General features: G+C 46.9%; 1 protein-coding gene across 1 annotated transcript in view; it reads left to right on the top strand.

Annotated features, from left to right (window-relative positions):
- LOC135910238 (uncharacterized) overlaps positions 1-20,490 on the top strand; it is a 53,426-nt gene that overhangs the window by 17,465 nt on the left and 15,471 nt on the right. Inside the window, exons 5-8 of the mRNA XM_065442291.2 lie at positions 2,786-2,891; positions 3,795-3,930; positions 6,223-6,380; positions 15,380-15,550. Of these exons, the coding sequence (XP_065298363.1) occupies positions 2,786-2,891; positions 3,795-3,930; positions 6,223-6,380; positions 15,380-15,550 (571 nt within the window). The remainder of the gene's footprint in view (positions 1-2,785; positions 2,892-3,794; positions 3,931-6,222; positions 6,381-15,379; positions 15,551-20,490) is intronic.

The raw sequence follows: 20,490 nt of genomic DNA, 5'->3' as shown, positions 1-20,490 counted from the left end.
CGAAGAAATGCTCTAGATTATTGAATATTATTTTGTAAGGAGCCAGCAGCTACGCGAACGCCAGGGATTGCCGCGACCGAGCAAAGTTAGCGATGATGATGATGATGGCGGCAACTAGCGCCGCTCCGTGCCTAACGTAGCAGTCTTTTCAGGCTTTGCTTGTCTAGCGTGACGCCAGGTGGCATTGGTATCGGCAACTGATTTCTCTTTCAGATTTATTTTGTTTCGTATAGATTTGAGGACAAGCATTCTTATTTAGTGATTTTTATTTGTTTCAATGGCTTAGACGCACTTATGTGTAAGAATTCACTTGAAAAGCAACGCTGATAGCCGGTTCTTTCATTGCCAGGGCGCGGGAAGGGAGAGGGATGATGACGAACGACACTCCATGACGAACGACATGCGTCACTTTTTTTTCTTTCTCTATGGATGCGTTGCATTCGCCATTTTGAGTGTTGTCCTGCGTTCTGCACGTGTGCGTGTGTCAACTGTGCCCTGGTACTGGTTTGTCCGACTTGTTTTGGAGGTGCTAGGCCTGCCTGTCGGCGTGTAGTCGTGCGTCTCCGCTTCTAACTACGTCGTCGGTTGGTCGTGATGAGTTCTGCTGCCAGAAAACGAAAAGTTCTGTCTTTTGAAGACAAACTCGCAATTTTAAATGCTGTCTCCGCGGGCGAGAAGAAGAAGGACGTTGCCGCCCATTTCAGCATTCCAGCGAGCACATTATCAACGATTTTGAGTGCGGAACACAGCATCAGAAACGCAGTGGAGTCGGGAACAAGCTCGAAGAAAAAAAGACTGAAGCTGTCCACATACACTGATGTGGACAAGGCAGTGTTCACGTGGTTTTTGGACACGAGAGCCAGAAATGTACCCATAAGTGGTGCGATCTTGCAACAGAAGGCAAAGGATTTTGCGTGTATCTTGGGCCATGATGATTTCAAGGCAAGCAACGGGTGGCTGCAGGGATTTAAGAGCCGGCATGGTGTCGTCGGAAGAGTAATCAGCGGCGAATCTGCCTCCGCAGACAGCGATGCTGCTGCTTCGTGGGTGGCTGACGAGCTGCCTGGAATCCTGAGTCGCTTCGAGGCGGCTGATGTCTACAATGCCGACGAGACGGCTCTATTTTATCAGATGCTTCCGGTCCGCACGCTAGCGTTAAAAGGCGATGACTGCCGCGGTGGAAAGCAGAGCAAGCTCCGCATAACGATTCTGCTGTGTGCCAACCTCGACGGCACAGACAAGCGAGTCCCGCTAGTTGTCGGCAAAAGTGCCCGTCCCAGGTGTTTTAAGGGGATGAAGCGTATGCTCGTGAAGTATGTGGCGAATTCCAAAGCTTGGATGACTCGGCCAATATTTTCTGAGTGGTTGAAGGAATTTAACCAGGACGTCAAGCGGCAAGGCCGTCAAGTTTGCCTACTGCTGGACAATTGCTCGGCGCACCACGTCGAGGGCCTGCAGCTGTCGAACATCGAACTGCATTACTTCCCGGCCAACTGCACGTCTCTAATACAGCCCCTGGACAAAGGGGTCATTAACAGTTTTAAATGCTGTTACCGGCGCCGACTAATCCAGAAGATACTTCTCGACATCCGTCTGGAACGGGAGATGAAGATCGACATTTATCAAGCAGTCGAGATGCTTGCTGCCTCCTGGCAAGAGGTCAGGGCAGAAGTTATCGCGAATTGCTTTTTAAAGGCCGGAATAGCCAAAAACGCACGGGCTGGTGCCGACGAGGAAGAGGAGGAAGACCTTTCTACTCCGTCCGATGTGGCCGAAGCGTGGAACGAGCTGTGCACTAACGGTGGTGTACCCGACGACGTTGAACTGACTGACTTTTTGTTTGCCGACAACGCCGCCGTGGCTACAGAAGAAATGTCTGATGCAGCAGTAGCTGAAAGCGTGCAAAATCCCGATGGCGGTGATGATGGTGCCTGTGAGGCAGATCCGTGTGACGTGCCTTCTGCAAAGGAGGTGATGAACGCAATGGACGTTATGCGCCGTTTCGTCGGCTCGCTCGACGATGAAGGAGCTCTACACGATTTAGCTTCTTTGGAGCGGCGTGTTGTGCCGTCACTTGTGCCGAAGAAGCAAGCGCAAATTACGCAGTTTTTTGGTGTAAAATAAATCCTTGAAGGGTGAGTTCACCTTCGCGAATATATTGAGCTATTTGGTTTCGTTTCTGCATCATTCGTAGGAGCCTTCACGCGAAACCTGCATGTAACGAAAACCTGCATGTAACGAAAAATTGCGAGCTTTTGTCAACTTCGTTATATCCAGGTTTAACTGTATAAGCGAGAAAATCCGCATTTCGATGGGGGCGAAATGCGAAAACACCCGTGTGCTTAGATTTAGGTGCACGTTAAAGAACCCCAGGTGGTCAAAATTTCCGGAGTCCTCCACTACAGCGTGCCTCATAATCAGAAAGTGGTTTTGGCACGTAAAAACCTTAAATATTATATTATAAGCGAGAAAAGAGTAAATGTACAACAGGGGTGGTATGGGTCCAATGAGAATGCAGTACTGGCTCTCATGGCATGACAATATCTTAAAACTGACAGTTGGGAAAGTTGGTAACGGTTCATTTCTCTGAAGTGGTGCTGCAGAAAAGCACAAACATGAAAAGGCACTACAAACAAGCATTCTCAGTGTCGATCTGCAGTTGCGTTTTTCTGTGGTGCTCTTTAGAAGCAATAACGATACATGTTGCACTTAGAATTAGTAAAAGCGTATCCCGCCACTGCATTCTGCCTTGTTTACTGTTCTTGTACAACCCCTCTGGTGGCAGGCACTCGCGATGCCTTCTGGTGGCCGACAAGAAGGAGCTGGCTTTGGAGTACATTGTGTACTGCCTCAAGAGGATGAACTTCGCACACCTGCGCACATTCTTCCAAGTAAGGAGGAAATTCCCTGCTCACAAACTCCGATTTCAATATGCAGATTGCAGTGTAACTAACGGTATTGGTAAAGATGAGGATGACCTGCTGCAGTAGCTTTGTGGATGTGGCCTAGCGCCGCAGAGCTCGAAGCTGTGTGTTCAAATCCCGGCCGCATTTCGATAGGGGTGAAATGCGAAAACGCTCGTGGGTACATCGCATTTTACTCTGAGAAGTTCAATTAATTCAGCAACGTCATTGCACTACACGGGGGGCCTACGTGGTTGGGTATGCCTGGTTCAGAATGTCCTTTTCACTCACAAGATGGTCAACGCAGGACGCTGACGCCAAATTTTCTGTGACACGGGGCTCTTAATCGTTTCGATCGGTTCGGTCGACCTGGTCGAACCTTGCACCGATAGATTGTGTGCCGTGGGAATGCTGCGCGTGTCAAGGTACCTCCGTGCTCGAATGAAGGGGGGTGCAAGGCAAGGGGCTGCCACGGTGCAGTGCACCCTTGCACCTCGCAGTGGGCGGGAGCGGCCCGGCACACCATAACTGGCACCACCTGCGCCTTTTCTGAATCGAACAAACCTCGTATTTGTTTGTTTGCTTGTAATGCCCAGAGCTAGTAAATGGCCCAATTTTGTCAGCGTGTAATTAAGCAGTTTATTACTGATGGCCAGCCAATCCTGCATGTTTACTGGCTTGAATGATGCATTGGTGGGGAAGTTACAGAGCCTTTATCCTCAGTACACTGTGTTTAGGAATTTTCGCTATTCTTTGTGGGTACGCTGGTACATCTTGTAGAGTTGTGCCCATTTTGTGCGGGAACAAGTTGTTAACTCACAGAGGGTGAGGTAATTATGGTAAATGCAGCTTTTTACCCAACATAACTTTGTTTATTTTGTTGATGCCCAGGAGCACCTGAAAGTGGACCGTAAAATGCTTCGCCCCAATGAGAAGCTGGATGCCTTCATCAGAGGATACTTGGGTCTTCTCGACTACCTGCAGTGGTTGAGCCATGCCACACGTTCACGTCACGGTGACTCCACTGGTAAGCTTGTGTGTGGCTTAGTTGCAAGAAGTAATCAGTTTTTAATTTTTTACGATGCGTGAAAAGGTAGCCGATGAGTCTGTTTGCTTCTCAGAGTGAACGAGGTGTCCTGGTGATAGCCAAGCAGAAGTCACTTTCCTCTTACATACCGTATTTACACGATTGTAAGTCGACCCCTTTTTTTAAATTTGAAAGTCTGAAGTTGGGGGGTCGACTTACAATCGAAATTGAAACATGGCCCCGCCAAAAAAAGCGATACCAACGGGTTCTACAACGTAGTTAGAATTTTATGTTTGCTCTATGGCCCTACCCGTATCTTTTCGCTATCCCGCGTGTTTGTACGCTTTTCGGAAGGGTTCTTCAACATTTTTGTGAGAGTTTTACAGTGCATGCAACGCTCATGGGGGGGGGGGTGTCGATAGTTGATGGAAGCGCCGCTGTTCCCATTTGCGGCGGCACCCTCAGAACGGCGGCGCTTGCGGGGAGTATCGGTAGTTCATGGAAGAGCAGTCACCGCTCGCTGGCTGCTCATGGGCTGCTCTTTCTCTGTTTGAAGGCATTGGCATTGCTTTGACGCGTTCCACTTGACTGCCGGCTTTGTGCTACTTCTATGCTTCCCCAGTCGTCATGAGTGCTCCAGGCCCACTAATCGTTCGGCACTCGTTCACAGCAGCGTTCAAGAGGGCTGCCATCCTTTACGCTGAAGAAACAAATCACTGCACAGCGGGCCGTAATTTCGATGTTTCTAAACGGGTGGTGCGAGAGTGGCGACTGCAGCAAAGCGAAATTTTCCCCTGTGACAAGTGCGAAATTTCCCACGTGCCAAAGTCTGGACGCTTTCCGGAGCTGTAGGCTAAGCTTGTGGCGTACGTCGCTGAAATGCGTGATCGGTCCCTGCCAGTGAAGTGCGACGTGGTCATGAAACAAGCCCGGACCTTCGCCTTAATTTTAAGGTTCTGCTCCGCCGCGAGTACAACGAGTGGCTGGCGGCAGAAGACTGCGAAATTACGCCAACTGGACCTTTCAGAAGAGTCTCCCTGACGGCTGCGTGTGGTTGGGTGCATTTGGCGTGGGCTGCTGTTCTGAAAGATGTCCTGGTGCGGTCGTTTGCCAAATTTAAAATTTCGCTGGACTAAAACGCGCTGTGGGACTGCAGCAACGATGACAGCACTAGTGAAGACGAGTAGTCCAGTGACCACGTCAGCTACTAATAAATTTTCGTTATTGAATGTGCCCTCGGGTATGCTCTCTTAATTTTTTTTTTTTTCGGTCACGCGATATGGGGGGGTCGACTTACATTCGAGTCGACTTACAATCGTGTAAATACGGTATGTGTGCACACAAGAACTTCACATGTGTAGAGCAAAACCTTAGTAGTACAAACACGCTTTGAAACATGGCAATGGTTAATAAAATAGTTGCAATGAATCCCTGACCCAGTCTCCATGAAGCTTATTAATGAACTGGCTGACTGCTTGAGCGGGGATGTGGCAATGAAACCTTATTTTTAATTTATGGGAATTGGGAAAGTTTGCTATCCAGGTGTGATTTGTTATGCTGATATCATAACTGAAATTAGTTTTGTGCTATCTGTAGGTTTAGTTACAATTGACAGCCCCTAATGGTCATCCCCAAATTAATTAGTTACACATAAGTTCGGCAAGATTTTCACATCCGTGCATGATGTGCTCGAATGCAGAGTCAGAGAGGCCGATGTGCGAACTGCTTAACCAAGAACACTCCAGAAGAACCAAGAACTACACCAAGAACAGATAGAACTAAACGTTCTTGCAGAACAGGGCCTCGTGTGTACTTTATGAAGTATAGCAAGCAGATATTTTGTTTTCGTTTTAGAAATTGATTATTTTGCTACGTTTTCTGTCACAATGCTGCACACTTTTTATGGGCTTATACTCTGTATGCTGTAAAATCTGTATTAATGGTCAGTTAAAGCAAGCACTTGCTCTACTTCATTGCTTACTCTTTATGCAATCTAACTATGCCTTACAAAAAAACTTCTTATTGTGCCATTTATTTTCCATTGTGGCCTTAAACAGTGAAAGTGAAATGTTAATTGTCTTAGGTAATTGATCTAAAGCAAAACTAATTGCATATTTGAAATTAACACAAAAAAACCTTAATAAACTGGAACATTTCAATAACGTTGATGAAAAAAATTGGGAACATTATTTGAATAGCTGTGTGCCCCCTTAAAGCATTCAGCAAAACTCTTTTCAAGTTTGCATCATGTGCATGGTAGGCTCGTGTGAAACAGCTTTTTGGCACACCCAGATGTGGACGCCCACACGACTGCTGGGGAATCCTATGAGGAGCTGACCAGCGTTGCCAGTGCCTTGGACAAGTGGCGCCCGCTGTTTACACCTGACAGCGAGTCGTCTGCAAGTGCTTGTCAGGAGACGACGGACGTCTTCCTCACGAAAACACTCGAGGTACTGCTCCTGTTCAAACTGGTCCCGCTTCAGCTTTGGGGGTGAAGTTGTTTAGATACAGGGCACTGTGTGCAATATGTGCTGAAGGACTCATTTTATCAGTAAATAATGTACTAAGTGTTTCAGAGCTGACTATCTCTAGTTATCAAAAATGGGGATTTAGGATCAATTGAAAACATTTTCTGGTCAGACTGTGGCAGCAGCGTGCTTCAAAAATTGTGCGGTACAGTCAAATCCACTTCTAACAATACAGGTCTTAACATTACAGTAGACTTCTGTTAATTTGACTTCAGTTAATTGAATTTTTTGGTTAATTCGATCCCGACCGAAAGTCTTGACTGGCGCCCATGCGTTTCTGTCGGGCCAAACTTTCATTATTTCAATCTTAAAATTGGCCTTTGACAGATAATTCGAACATGACCAGTCAGCCTGCCCGTTCTCGACTCCTATGGTGACCCCAGTAGCGGCCCCTTTAGCGGCAGTGCCTTTCTCGGCACAGCTTACGGGACAGTGAACACGTTGAGGCAAGTCGTCTCCCTTTGAAAACACCTATTTTGGACCTGCCCTTGGGAACATGTTTCAGCAATAACTGTAGCTCACAATGTCCAGTTGCGCTATTTGCCCGAATCTAACGCACACCTTTCTATTTTTTAGAAAAGATTGGCCCGAAAATTGCCTGTGCGGAGCATTCAGATACCACACCAAAATCGCCTTTACGGTGTTCGTAGGCTTTACCCAACAGGAATGTATTGTGGCGAGGCTGACTAAATAAGCGTGTGGTGAAGCTGACTTTAGGAAACTGGCTGCCATTGTGCAACACATAACCCTTGCCCATTTTTCTTGCTAAATAATTTCGTGTCTGTTAGATTTGTACTTTGTTTAGGAGATTTAATGTCATTTTCTACATTAGTTTTCTCGTAGAAAGTGTGTGTGTGTTTGATTTGGGGGCCTGCTGTAGTCGGGCAATTACTACCCAATAAAACAGTGATGTATTTTGGCATACTGAAAAGATTTTACGCCAAAAAACACAACACACACAAGAAAGACGACAACACCACGGGCGCTTTTGTGCATGCACTTTTTTTGTGCATCTTGTTTAATTTGGCCTGCCGGATAATTCGATAAATTTTGTCGATCCTGTCAGAAAGGAATTAATGGAAGTCGACTGTATATCAGATATAACCATCAACAGTCAATGCACTGTCAAAATTTGTACATGTTCTGTGTTCTGTGGTAAAATAAACTGCTGATTCTTTAAAACTGATGGTAGCGCTAAAAAGGACGGACACACGATGAAAAGATGACATTTTATATACAGTCAACGACTGATTTTTCGGACCCTCTAGGGAACGTAAAAACGTCCGAAAATTCAGGCAGTCCGAAAAAATGAATACATGCAAAAAAACGCACCTTTTTTCTTTTTTTTCCTCGGATCTAGAAGTAAAGGGGAACTTGAAGAAAAGAGCGCTACGAAGACGCGGACTAAAAAAGGAACATGTAGGACGGACAAGGTGCCTTGTCCATCGTACATGTTCTTCTTTTAGTCCGCGTCTTCGTAGCGCTCTTTTCTTCAAGTGTGCAAAACCAACTCGCCGACATCAAGCTTGTGCTAAAGGGCGAAGTACCAGGCTTCCGAAACCCTGCCAAAGCATCAGTGAAGGTGCTATAAAAAGTGGCATTCAAAAACTCTGTATGCAGCCGACTGCCGGTTTATGTACATGTGCATCGTCGGGCAGCCAGTGTTATTACTGCAGTGGCTTGAAGAACTTGTTGATTGTTGTTTGGACGGCGTTCCGGTTGCATGCGATCATATTTGCCTCGATGTGAGCAAGGGTCATGTCAGCACTGTACACCGATGAAAGAGTCAACAGTGCTCGCGTCAACTCGGCGCTTGTAGGCGGCGCAGGCATTGGCTCCTCATTTTCAACATCGGAGTCTTCTGAATCCCTCACAACCTCACAGACTAGTTCCTTGTCAGTCAGTTCTGCACAGAAGTCGCAGAAGCAAAATCCTCAAGTTGCGAACAGTGGAGTTCGCTGACGAGCGTCAAAGCACCTTGGCCTAGCGTCGCAGAGCACACTTGACACAACAGCACAGCCACACACCACGCTAGCCAAAACATGGCCTGCGCAAACAAACGAAATGGCGCTGCTCCGGAAACTGCCGAAGGCGGAAGTGCGGCGATGAACATAGCCAGCATGGCCAGAGACCAAATCGGTGTGTGACGGCTAGATTCGGCTAGTTGTGGTTCAAAGCAGTGATTTGCTTTGGCTGCAAGTCAATTTCCTTCGCAAGGGCACTGCGCGAGGAGCCAAAGGACCTTCCGTGGCGTTAAAAAGTCCGGAAAATTGGACGGCGGGGGGTTCGAGCATTCGAGACTTCAGATGTCCTTATACTTTGATTCAGTGGGGCTCGTGGCAGTGCCGCGAAGACGTCCGAAATATCAGGCATGTCCGAAAATTTGGGCGTCCGAAAATTCAGTCGTTGACTGTATTCGGTGTAGAGATGTGCAGTTTTTCTTTTTCTATTTGTGCAATGGGTTGTCCGGCCTCTAGCAAGGTATTACGGCAAGTGATCGCATATCATCGACAGCACCGGGTCCATTGCGGCACTGCTTCACAGGAGCACAGGCTGGCACGGAAGCAACAGTGGGTAGCCAAAAAAAGAGTCCTGGTAATCGGATGTGGATGGTGTTTTGAAACAAGGGAAAAGAAATGTGAAGGTAGCGTTGGTAATGACGTGGTGTCCACTTGCCATTTATAGTAGTACATGATGAGGAGAAGAGATCGCTCGAGGGGAGAGACGTCGGAGAGGGAGAAACGTGCAGTGGCTGGCATTCTGGATCATCAAACGCTTGTAACTCTGCTTTTACGGCATCATCTTCAAAAATTCTTTTGGCCACACATTCTTTGTATACTTGTACACAACTGCCACCACAGTCGCTGACCGTTTATTCGGACCTCATGGGAACTGCGGAAATGTCCGAATAAACAGGTGTTCGAAAAAGCAGATTACGAAAAAAAAAAAGAAATCCTTTATTTCCACCCACTTATTCGGGCTCGGCAGCAGGCTTGAAGAAATCGTGAATGTGCTATTGCATGCTGTTCTGCTTGTGCGCAATCGGATAAGCCTGAATCTCGGAGATGGTCGTACGGTCACTATAGGCGGCTGAAAGCACAGTCACTGCTTGTACAAGCTCCGTATGTGATGGCAGCGTAGCACATGGTGCGTCATCTTCCAACTTGGAGTCATCGTTCGGCGGTGCAGCAGAAACCTGACGAATGATCTCGTCGTTGTCAAGTTCTGCGCATGTCAGTACAGGAGCGTCAGCACCTGTGAAACTGTGAAACTAGACGGTGTCTGGAATCGCAATGCAACCTCTCCGCAGGTCTCCACAGGACATTTTCGGTGTCAGTAGGGAGCACATCCGAAGGCCACAAATCCTAGGCCTCCCGGCACCCGCTTGCCGGCATTCCCCAGCACACTCTGCGCGGGCACTGTTGGCACCATTAGACACTTGACGCGATGTTTCTGTATGCCACGTTAGATCACCGCAACCTCGACACAGCACACAAAGCAACCACCACCATGCTGTTATGCCGACACCAGTCGCACAAATGAAAAACGTGGCCTACTCGCAGCGTCATGCACGAAGAAACAAACAAATCAGCTGCTGGATTACCTTGACATGGCTTACTAAGCATTTACTACTAAGCACTTGCTTACTAAGCACGTACTAAGCACTTACTAAGCTTACTAAGAACTGCTGTAGCAACTCTATCGAACCAGGCAGAAACGATGATGATCAGAGGAGATTTCCAGTAGCGCCACTTCGTGGGGCAGCAAGGAGGCTCCATTGAAAACTAAAATGGCGATCAGCAAGTCGAACGACGCACCGGTCAGAGTCGGTGAATGGTGCTCTCGATCGAGTAGGCTGAAGGACTGTCGGAAAAATCAGACGAGAGGTTGCAAGGTGTCCGAACTTTCGGCAGTTGTTAAACATTATGGTCTATGGGGATAATGGTGGTGCCGCGAAGTAGACCGAATAATCGAGCATGTCCGAATTTTTGGAGTTCGAAAAATCAGTCGGCGACTGTGTATAAAAAATTTTCAGCCTTGAGTTTGTTTAGCCAAATCAAAGAAGCCATTAAATAACATGTGCTCTTCTACTAACCGGTTTGTATACTTTAAAGATACATGTCAGGGTGTCTACCAACCGGGAAAACCGGGAATTCTCAGCGATTTTAAATAGTCCGGAAATACTCAGGGAAAACCCAGGGAATTTGTGCTTCTCTCAGGGAAAATTAGCTGTAATTTTATTGCAAAGGAACGAAAGCCGCTGTAATGCTGGCTCGAGTAAGAGAGGAATTGCAACGAATTGTCTTTGACACTGTGTCCTCGGCTGGAGGAGTTGCCAGTGTACAGTCAACGGCCGACTTTCCTGATGCTCGATAATTCGGATGGCTTTGCGGCACCACCACATACCCCATAGTACGTCTCTGAAAACGTATCTGACATTTTAGACGCAAGAACCCCTCACCGTCCAATTTTCTGGACTTTTTACCATGACCGAAGGTCCGAAATGGCATTAATCAAAGGCACCACCGCTGCCGTTTTGATTGCCTCGCCGCTTCAAACCAGCCCTCTCACGCGCAGATCCTATGGCAGCCATAGCCACCACTGTAGCAACGGTAGGCCTAGCTGCTTTGACGTTCGCTATTAAGCTTCTTGCCGTTCGGTGCCGTGTTCTTCATTGAAAGAATCGCTGCTGTCAGCAATGGCACCGACTCCACCTTTTTGGTCATCGCGATTCCATGGCTTCGACGCTCGGAAAGCACAATGCATTGCATAAAGACAGTTTCCGAAAGTTAGTTTTGCCTTAGTACATTCGTGCCATGCGGTGAAGCAAACGCGAATGTATTGCGGTGAAGCATAACAAATGTGAGAAGGAGCAATTATTACGTGACGCATTACTTTAGACAAAACGAAAAAAAAAAAGCACGAGGGCAAGAGAAGGAAACCAAGACGCAGCGCTAGTTATATAATACCAACTAGCCCACCAATCTGTTCTCTTGAACACATTATGTATTCCTTAATCATCATCATCATCAGCCTAGTTACGCCCACTGCAGGGCAAAGGCCTCTCCCATACTTCTCCAACTACCCCGGTCATGTACTAATTGTGGTCATGTTGTCCCTGCAAACGTCTTAATGTCATCCGCCCACCTAACTTTCTGCCGCCCCCTGCTACGCTTCCCTTCCCTTGGAATCCAGTTCGTAACCCTTAGTGACCATCAGTTATCTTCCCTCCTCATTACATGTCCGGCCCATGCCCATTTCTTTTTCTTGATTTCAACTAAGATGTCGTTTACCCGCGTTTGTTGTCTCACCCAATCTGCTCTTTTCTTATCCCTTAACGTTACACCCATCATTCTTCTTTCCATAGCTCGTTGCGTCGTCCTCAATTTCAGCAGAACCCTTTTCGTAAGCTTCCAGGTTTCTGCCGCATATGTGAGTACTGGTAACACACAGCTGTTATACACTTTCCTTTTGAGGGATAGTGGCAACCTGCTGTTCATGATTTGATAATGCCTGCCAAACGCACCCCAACCCATTCTTATTCTTCTGGCTATTTCAGTCTCCTGATCCGGATCCGTGGTCACTACCTTCCCTAAGTAGATGTATTCCCTTACCACTTCCAGTGCTTCGCTACCTATTGTAAACTGCTGTTCTCTTCCGAGACTTTTAAACAATACTCTAGTTTTCTGCAGATTAATTTTCAGACCCACCCTTCTGCTTTGCCTCTCCAGGTCAGTGAGCATGCATTGCAATTGGTCTCCTGAGTTACTAAGCAAGGCAATATCATCAGCGAATCGCATGCTGTGAATAGCATTGGAGATATCGTATCTCCCTGTCTGACGCCTTTCTTTATAGGGATTTCATTGCTTTCTTTGTGGAGGACTACGGTGGCTGTGGAGCCGCTATAGATATCTTCCAGTATTTTTACATATGGCTCATCTACACCCTGATTCCGTAATGCCTCCATGACTGCTGAGGTTTCGACTGAATCAAACGCTTTCTCGTAATCAATGAAAGCTATATATAAGGGTTGGTTATATTCTGCACATTTCTTTATCACTTGATTGATAGTGTGAATATGGTCTATTGTTGAGTAGCTTTTACGGAATCCTGCCTGGTCCTTTGGTTGACAGAAGTCTAAGGTGTTCCTGATTCTATTTGCGATTACCTTAGTAAATACTTTGTAGGCAACGGACAGTAAGCTGATCGGTCTATAATTTTTCAAGTCTTTGGCGTCCCCTTTCTTATGGATTAGGATTATGTTAGCGTTCTTCCAAGATTCCGGTACGCTCGAGGTTATGAGGCATTGCGTATACAGGGTGGCCAGTTTCTCTAGAACAATCTGACCACCATCCTTCAACAAATCTGCTGTTACCTGATCCTCCCCAGCTGCCTTCCCCCTTTGCATAGCTCCTAAGGCTTTCTTTACTTCTTCTGGCGTTACCTGTGGGATTTCGAATTCCTCTAGGCTATTCTCCCTTCCACTATGGTCGTGGGTGCCACTGGTACTGTATAAATCTCTATAGAACTCCTCAGCCACTTGAACTATCTCATCCATGTTAGTAACGATATTGCCGGCTTTGTCTCTTAACGCACACATCTGATTCTTGCCTATTCCTAGTTTCTTCTTCACTGTTTTTAGGCTTCCTCCGTTCCTGAGAGCCTGTTCAATTCTATCCATATTATAGTTCCTGATGTCCGCTGTCTTACGCTTGTTGATTAACTTAGAAAGTTCTGCCAGTTCTATTCTAGCTGTAGGGTTAGAGGCTTTCATACATTGGCGTTTCTTGATCAGATCTTTCATCTCCTACGATAGCTTAGTGGTTTCCTGTCTAACGGCGTTACCACCGACTTCTATTGTGCACTCCTTAATGATGCCCATGAGATTGTCGTTCATTGCTTCAGCACTAAGGTCCTCTTCCTGAGTTAAAGCCGAATACCTGTTCTGTAGCCTGATCCGGAATTCCTCTAGTTTCCCTCTTACCGCTAACTCATTGATTGGCTTCTTGTGTACCAGTTTCTTCCGTTCCCTCCTCAAGTCTAGGCTAATTCGAGTTCTTACCATCCTATGGTCACTGCAGCGTACCTTGCCGAGCACTTCTACATGTTGTATATTGCAAGGGTTCGCGCAGAGTATGAAGTCGGATTTCATTTCTAGTCTCACCATTCGGGCTCCTCCACGTCCACTTTCGACTAACCCGCTTGCGGAAAAAGGTATTCATTATCCGCATATTATTCTGTTCTGTAAACTCTACTAATAATTCTCCTCTGCTATTCCTAGAGCCTATGCCATATTCCCCCACTGACTTGTCTCCAGCCTGCTTCTTGCCTACCCTGGCATTGAAGTCGCCCATCAGTATAGTGTATTTTGTTTTGACTTTACCCATCGCCGATTCTACGTCTTCATAAAAGCTTTCGACTTCCTGGTCATCATGACTGCATGTAGGGGCATAGACTTGTATCACCTTCAATTTGTACCTCTTATTAAGTTTCACAACAAGACCTGCCACCCTCTCGTTAATGCTATAGAATTCCTGTATGTTACCAGCTATATTCTTATTAATCAGGAATCCGACTCCTAGTTCTCGTCTCTCCGCTAAGCCCTGGTAACACAGTACGTGCCCGCTTTTCAGCACTGTATATGCTTCTTTTGTTCTCCTAACCTCACTGAGCCCTATTATATCCCATTTACTACCCTCTAATTCCTCCAATAACACTACTAGACTCGCCTCACTAGATAGCGTTCTAACGTTAAACGTTGCCAGGTTCAGATTCCAATGGCGGCCTGTCCTTATACATGCATGCAACCGTCATCTGTCACAGTAAGAGCACCAATATGCCTAATAAGTGTACTGGCAGGCCTTCAGAGATTTTTCGGATGTGCCTGTGGCGATTTAAACCCATAAGGGCAATAAAAGACATGCATTCTTTTTTTTTTTTCGAGCTCAAAATTTTCGAATGTTTTCGCGGCACCTAGGGAGTTTGAAAAATCGGACGTTGACTGTACAACTTACCAAGAGGTTGCTTCAAATGGTCCATGGGGCGAACGCGTGGCAGAAGGAGGACGAGAACACGAAGGACCTAAGCATTTAGGAATGAATGGAAAAGCAAACATGCCATCACTTTCAAGAAGCTTGAGCACAAAAAACAAACTGGCGGCTGACGCTGAGATGCGGGTGACCATAATCCAAACCAAATAAACACTTAAAAGGAGTGAAACGCAACACTGAGGCGTTGTACGCGGGCTGACAGTATGTCAGGACAGTTGAGGTTGACTTTCCAGCTGCTGAGAGAGAATGTTACTTGTTACAAAGTTCGGGCCTCATACCAATTAGCTTGCTATAAGTTGATAGAAATAGCTGACATTTGAAAATATTTTCTTGCGTATGCATCTCCTTTTTGTTCGTATTTGAGAATTGTCGACTCAATTTGCAATGGGTTTTACCATTTTTTTCCGAAGATATTTTATTCGCTATGCATTTTACTAACACATGCCTTCTGTTTTCTTTTGGAGCAAAGTAAACACTACTCCTTACTATTCAAACTGGATTAAGTAGTTTTTTTTTAGCATGCTTGCTAGAGAGTGACAACATTGGGCGACATGGTGTCAGCCCATCTTTACACAATGCAAATTTCTGGGTCACTCAGGGAATTTTACACAGGTACTCAGGGAATTTGGAAATGTCAACTTGGTAAACACCCTGCATGTAAACCAGCATCTTATGCACACACAGGTTTTATGTCATGATTGATTCTTTTATCACATGGAACAGAGACATGCTACTTTGCCTGTCAGCGTTAAATGCTTCATTAGCTGTCTATTCAGCATGTAGCATGCTTCCAAGAAATTTTGGGGGAATATAAAAAAAGCTTTGCTCTCATTGGGTTGGCATTTGATTGAGCTGTGCGTATGCATGCAGCTTCTGCTTAGGTACGACCGTGCAGACGAGGCTGAAGACATTGTGGAGGGTTACTTGGACAGCCATGCGGACGACTGCCTGCACGCTGCCTTGTATGCACAAGCCTTGTCGCAACAGCGTAGCCCGGTGACTCAAGAGTCGGTCGCATCTCAACGCATGGAACGGCTTCAAGTAAGTCCCTTCTTACCTGCGGTAGTGACCTAAGGGTTTTATGATATGGTGCTGTCAAGTGCGAGTTGCTGGATTCAGTTCTCACACATAAAGGCGCGGTTGTGTTGTGGGCATTGGGTGGACATGAATGGTGTACCCACATGACGGACGGATCTGCAGGCGACTTTTCTGTTATCCGTCTGGCTGTAAGTAGCATCCACGTGATGGATGAGAGGTGAGCAGACGACAGAGCCGCACAAATGTTACTACAGTAAAAGCTCGTTAATTCGGACTTCTAGGGACCGTAAATTATGTCCGAATTAACCGAATGTCCGAATTATCGAGCGGACAAAAAAAAAATGCACGACTTTCATCAACAAACCTTTATTGTGCAAAGTAATCGAGAATGCTCGTTTGCTTTCGAGCAGAAACCCGCGCTGATACTATTTTACGAAGTCCTTCCAGGTGCTTAGAAGCTCGCATGCTGTCTGGAGAGTCCCAACAAAATTCTTCCAACACAGCGAGGGCCTCCGCGGCTTCCTTCACAGTGCGAGGGAGCCGAGGCTGCTCCTCTCGCGGCTCCTCTTTGTTGTGTCGGCAGCGGCAGGCAAGCGGGGGGCCCCGACCAGCGAACGCGCTGCTAACGTTGGCGCAGTAAAGGAGACGCGGAGCGAACTGCTCCCGTTGAAAACCGGAACGAAGACTCGGCCACCCTCGGCCGTTTATTGCTAATAAAGGGTTCACACGCCAGATGACACCTCCCGATTGGTCCAATGCTCATCACATGACAGAAGGGGGGTGCGCCATCTAGCTAAACAACTACAAAACATACATGTGTGATGACACATAGATCTGACAGGGGGCGACACTATACTACATCATCCCCCCCTGGAAACAAAGTAAACATACAGTGAAACGCGCACACAAGACGCGCACTTAAGTCCAAAGGCGATTTCAGTTCATTCCCGCCCATGTTCACACACGCGCACCAGTTGCACACAAAGCACGCACTTAAGTCCACAACAAATTCAATCCGTCCCTGCCCAAGTTCACATACACGCGCACCAGTCTTGGGCACTAAAACACAGGCAGTCACTCAAACAAAGTCAAACAAGGAACATGGCACAAAGCTCACTGCACCACAACAAGGACCACTTTACCTGTGTGAACGAAAAATGTGAACTGCCTCGTAAATGTCACAGCGAGGCCCCTAGCCATGGCATTTCGAAGACGGCAAAACGCTCTGCATTCAGGAAACATAATCGTCAAGCCGCGGAGGCCGTTTTTTGACACGATGAGGACGCATGCGTACCTCAGAAGAACTTTGGGGGTTGCGATGCGTTTCGGTCGACTTTAAAGACCCAGTCGTCCCACTACTATTTCCCTCCCCCTGGTTGGAAAGTTGAATGTGGTTGTCGTTCGAAGCTGGAGAGGGTTGCCCAGGACGCTCCTCTCGAAGTCCCAACAAGTCCTGGGATACTACCGATTCCCCCACGGAATCTGAAACTATTGCTGACTGTGTAGACTCGGAAGCGATACAGTCAGATGCACTACTTAAGCGGTGCCTATGAAAGGACGATGTCACGCCAGACGAGTCAGCGGAATGACTATCCAGGTTTGAATACGAGTACAAAAAATCTTTATCAGTCGTGGCCAATGTACTATGGTTTGAGGTATCTACTACTGTGGTTAACTTAGACGCATTCCACGTCTTCCCATCACTGAGTACAAAAGAGGATGGTCCTACCTGGGCCTTAACTGTACAAGGCGCACTGTACTTAAAAAATCCTTTCTTGGCAAGTTTTACTTTGACGGTGTCTCCCACCTTGATACGAGTTGCCTGAGCACCTCTACGCTTGTCTACATACTGTTTAGTTTGCCGCTGTTTCTGCGAGACTCTCTCGCGAACTTGCGGAAGAGAGCTGTCCTGAACCGTTATGTGCTTATGCAACCTGAAGTTGCTAATATCTATCTTTGAATGAGGTTGACGACCATGAAGTAGGAAAGCTGGGGAGAGACCCGTTGTAGCATGTGGTGTGATCCTATAAGAACCCAAGAATTCTGAAATGCTTTTCGAAGCATCTCGACCTTCAAGCCTGGCTACCTGCAGGTGTTCCCTAATGACTCGGTTGAACCTTTCTATTTGACCATTACGCTGTGGATAATAGTTGGAGGAGAAAAAAATGAGCGATTCCTTTTTCCTTTAGGTAATCTTGGAATTGTTTTGAAACAAACTGTGGACCATTGTCTGTAACTATAGAGTCTGGCAACCCTTCACGGCTGAAAGCCCAGTCAAGAAGCTTAATGACATCATCTGTGGAGATGGAATTAGTACCAAGTACTTCTGGCCACTTTGAGTAGTAGTCAACAAGGGTGACTAGATACCTAGGGTAGGACGTGTTTAATGGGCCAGTGATGTCCATTCCCAATTTCTGCCAAGGCCCGTTCGGCCATTCAACTGGTTGCAATGGAGCTACATGAGGCTTTGCAGACTTGTCTGCCAGCTTACATACATGACAATGCTTTACATACTGTTCAACAGTGCTATCCATCTGGGGCCACCAATAGCGTTCACGAAGAAGCTGCTTAGTACGTGCTATGCCCTGATGATTTTCATGTGCCAGCTGTAGAAATGTAGGTATGAGGACACTGGGTATTACCACACGATCACCACGCATGAGTAATCCATCTACAAACGACAATTCTTCATTCACATGAAAGTAAGCTATTAAAGCATTGTCTATGTTTTTCTTAGAAGGCCAACCCTCTGCTAGGCATTTACTGACCTTCTGAAGCGTCTCATCTGTACTCGTTGCAAGTTGCACTGTTTCCTTGTCAACGACTGATGTGACCAAGGATACTATTTCTTCCTCCTGAACTACATTCTGAGAGTCCTTTACTGGAAGTCTAGACAAGGCATCAGCAACTAGGTTTTCTGATCCTTTGCAATATTCAATCTGAAAGTTGTAATACAGGAGCCTGGCTGACCATCTTGAAATGCGAAGAGGTCGACGACCTGAGTCGCCAGCGGACAGTAATGCAACTACTGCTTGATGGTCAGTTCGAAGAGTGAACCGTCTACCCCAGAGGTACACATGCCATTTTTCACATGCGAACAGACATGCTAGCGCTTCACGCTCTCCTACAGAATACTTTCGTTCAGCTACAGACAATGTTCTAGATGCAAAAGCTACAGTTTCTAGCTTAGAACCGTACGGTTGCTGTAACACAGCACCAACACCAACATCAGATGCATCAGTCGTGACTACCACAGGCAATTCAGGGTTGAAAATCTTAATGACAGGGGAACATGTAAGACGAGCTTTCAACTGATTGAAGCTACGTTGTGTATCATCAGACCAAGCAAAATTTTGCCCTTGCCTGAGCATGAGGCGAAGCGGTTCTACAAGTTCTGCATAATGATCAATGAACTTGGCATAGTAACCAGCTAATCCTAAGAAGGATTGCAATGACTTAATATCTGTAGGAGCAGGCGCATTCAGGATTGCTTTTACCTTGCTCTCTGTAGGCGAAATGCCTTCAGCAGAAATTTTATGGCCCAGAAAAGTCAGTTCTCTCACAGAGAAGACACATTTTTCATTCAGTTTCATACCACTGTTTGAAATGCAAAGCAAGACTTCTCTTAAGTTAGCATCATGCTCAGGTTTTGTCCGACCCCATACCAAAATCTCATCAAGGTAACAGACAACATTCTTACAACTCTGCAAGATTTGTGACATCATTTTCTGAAACACTGCTGGCGTGGATGCCAAGCCAAAACAGACACGCTTGAACCTGAATAAGCCTTCATGAGTTATGAATGTCGTGAGATCTCTACTACCTTCTTCCAGTAACAGCTGGTGGTAAGCAGATGCTAGATCCAGCTTAGAAAAATATGTGGCACCATGAAACATTTGCAATAGCTCTTCTACGTGCGGCAAAGGATACCCATCAATGACAATTGCCTTATTCGGTTCCCGTAGGTCAACACAGAGCTGGATGGCTCCATCCTTTTTGCGCACCACGACGAGTGGAGACACCCATTCAGAAGCCTCGACGCGCTCAATGATGTCGCAGTCCTCGAGACGTCGCAGTTTATTTGTCACCTGGTCATGGAGAGCCAGGGGTAGTCTGCGCAACTTTGACGATACTGGTTTCATACCTTGCCGCCGATGTATTCGGTGCACGAAGTTTTTGACGAGTCCCAACTCGCCACTGAAGAGGTGATCAAAACCCGGAGGCACACCTGTGGGGCTCTGTACTGGAGGAAGCGTAGCCAGGCAGCATGTCAGCGACGTACCGTCGATTTGTATCCCCAAGCGCTGGATGGCGTCAAGACCCAGCAGTGATGTTCCTGTAGACGTTACATGGAACGTGACTGAGCACGACCTTTGAAGAAACTGGACAGTGGCTTGGAAAAGGCCTTGAATGTCGATGCGTTGCCTGGAGAAATTCCTTAAGTCCACTGCTGTTTTTGACAGTCTGTGCTGTCGACCAAAGTGCTTCCCAAAATCCTCAGCAGCCATCAATGAGACAGACGCTCCTGTGTCCATGAGCAGCCGCATGGCGACGTCGTTAACCACGACCGGGACTTGTAAATCCCTTTTAGCTTCCAAAGTGCTCACCGTCAAGACAGACGCGGACGGCTGTCCTGTGGAAGTTGAAGACAGCGTCTCTACGGAAGAGACGTGCTGAACAGTACGGGTTTTTCGGCATACTGATGCAAAATGGCCCAACATGTGGCAGGCGTTGCACCGCCGGTTCCTTGCGGGACAATTCCTGTATGTGGCAATATGCTTCGTGCTGCCACACCGGTCGCATGTACTGCGGTCGAAATTAGGGTCCTTTGCATCCTGTGCTTCATTGCGAGTCCCGGAGGAGCCTCGCGGAAAATGTTGATCTGGGCGGCCTCTTGGAAAACGTCGGCCATCTTGGCGGCTCCTCGGAAGAAGTCGGCCATC

This window comes from Dermacentor albipictus, chromosome 10, assembly GCF_038994185.2.
Source record: "Dermacentor albipictus isolate Rhodes 1998 colony chromosome 10, USDA_Dalb.pri_finalv2, whole genome shotgun sequence".
Classification (NCBI taxonomy): Eukaryota; Metazoa; Arthropoda; class Arachnida; order Ixodida; family Ixodidae; genus Dermacentor; species Dermacentor albipictus.
The sequence above is the reverse complement of the archived record's forward strand: the minus strand, read 5'-3'. Positions and strand labels throughout refer to the sequence as shown.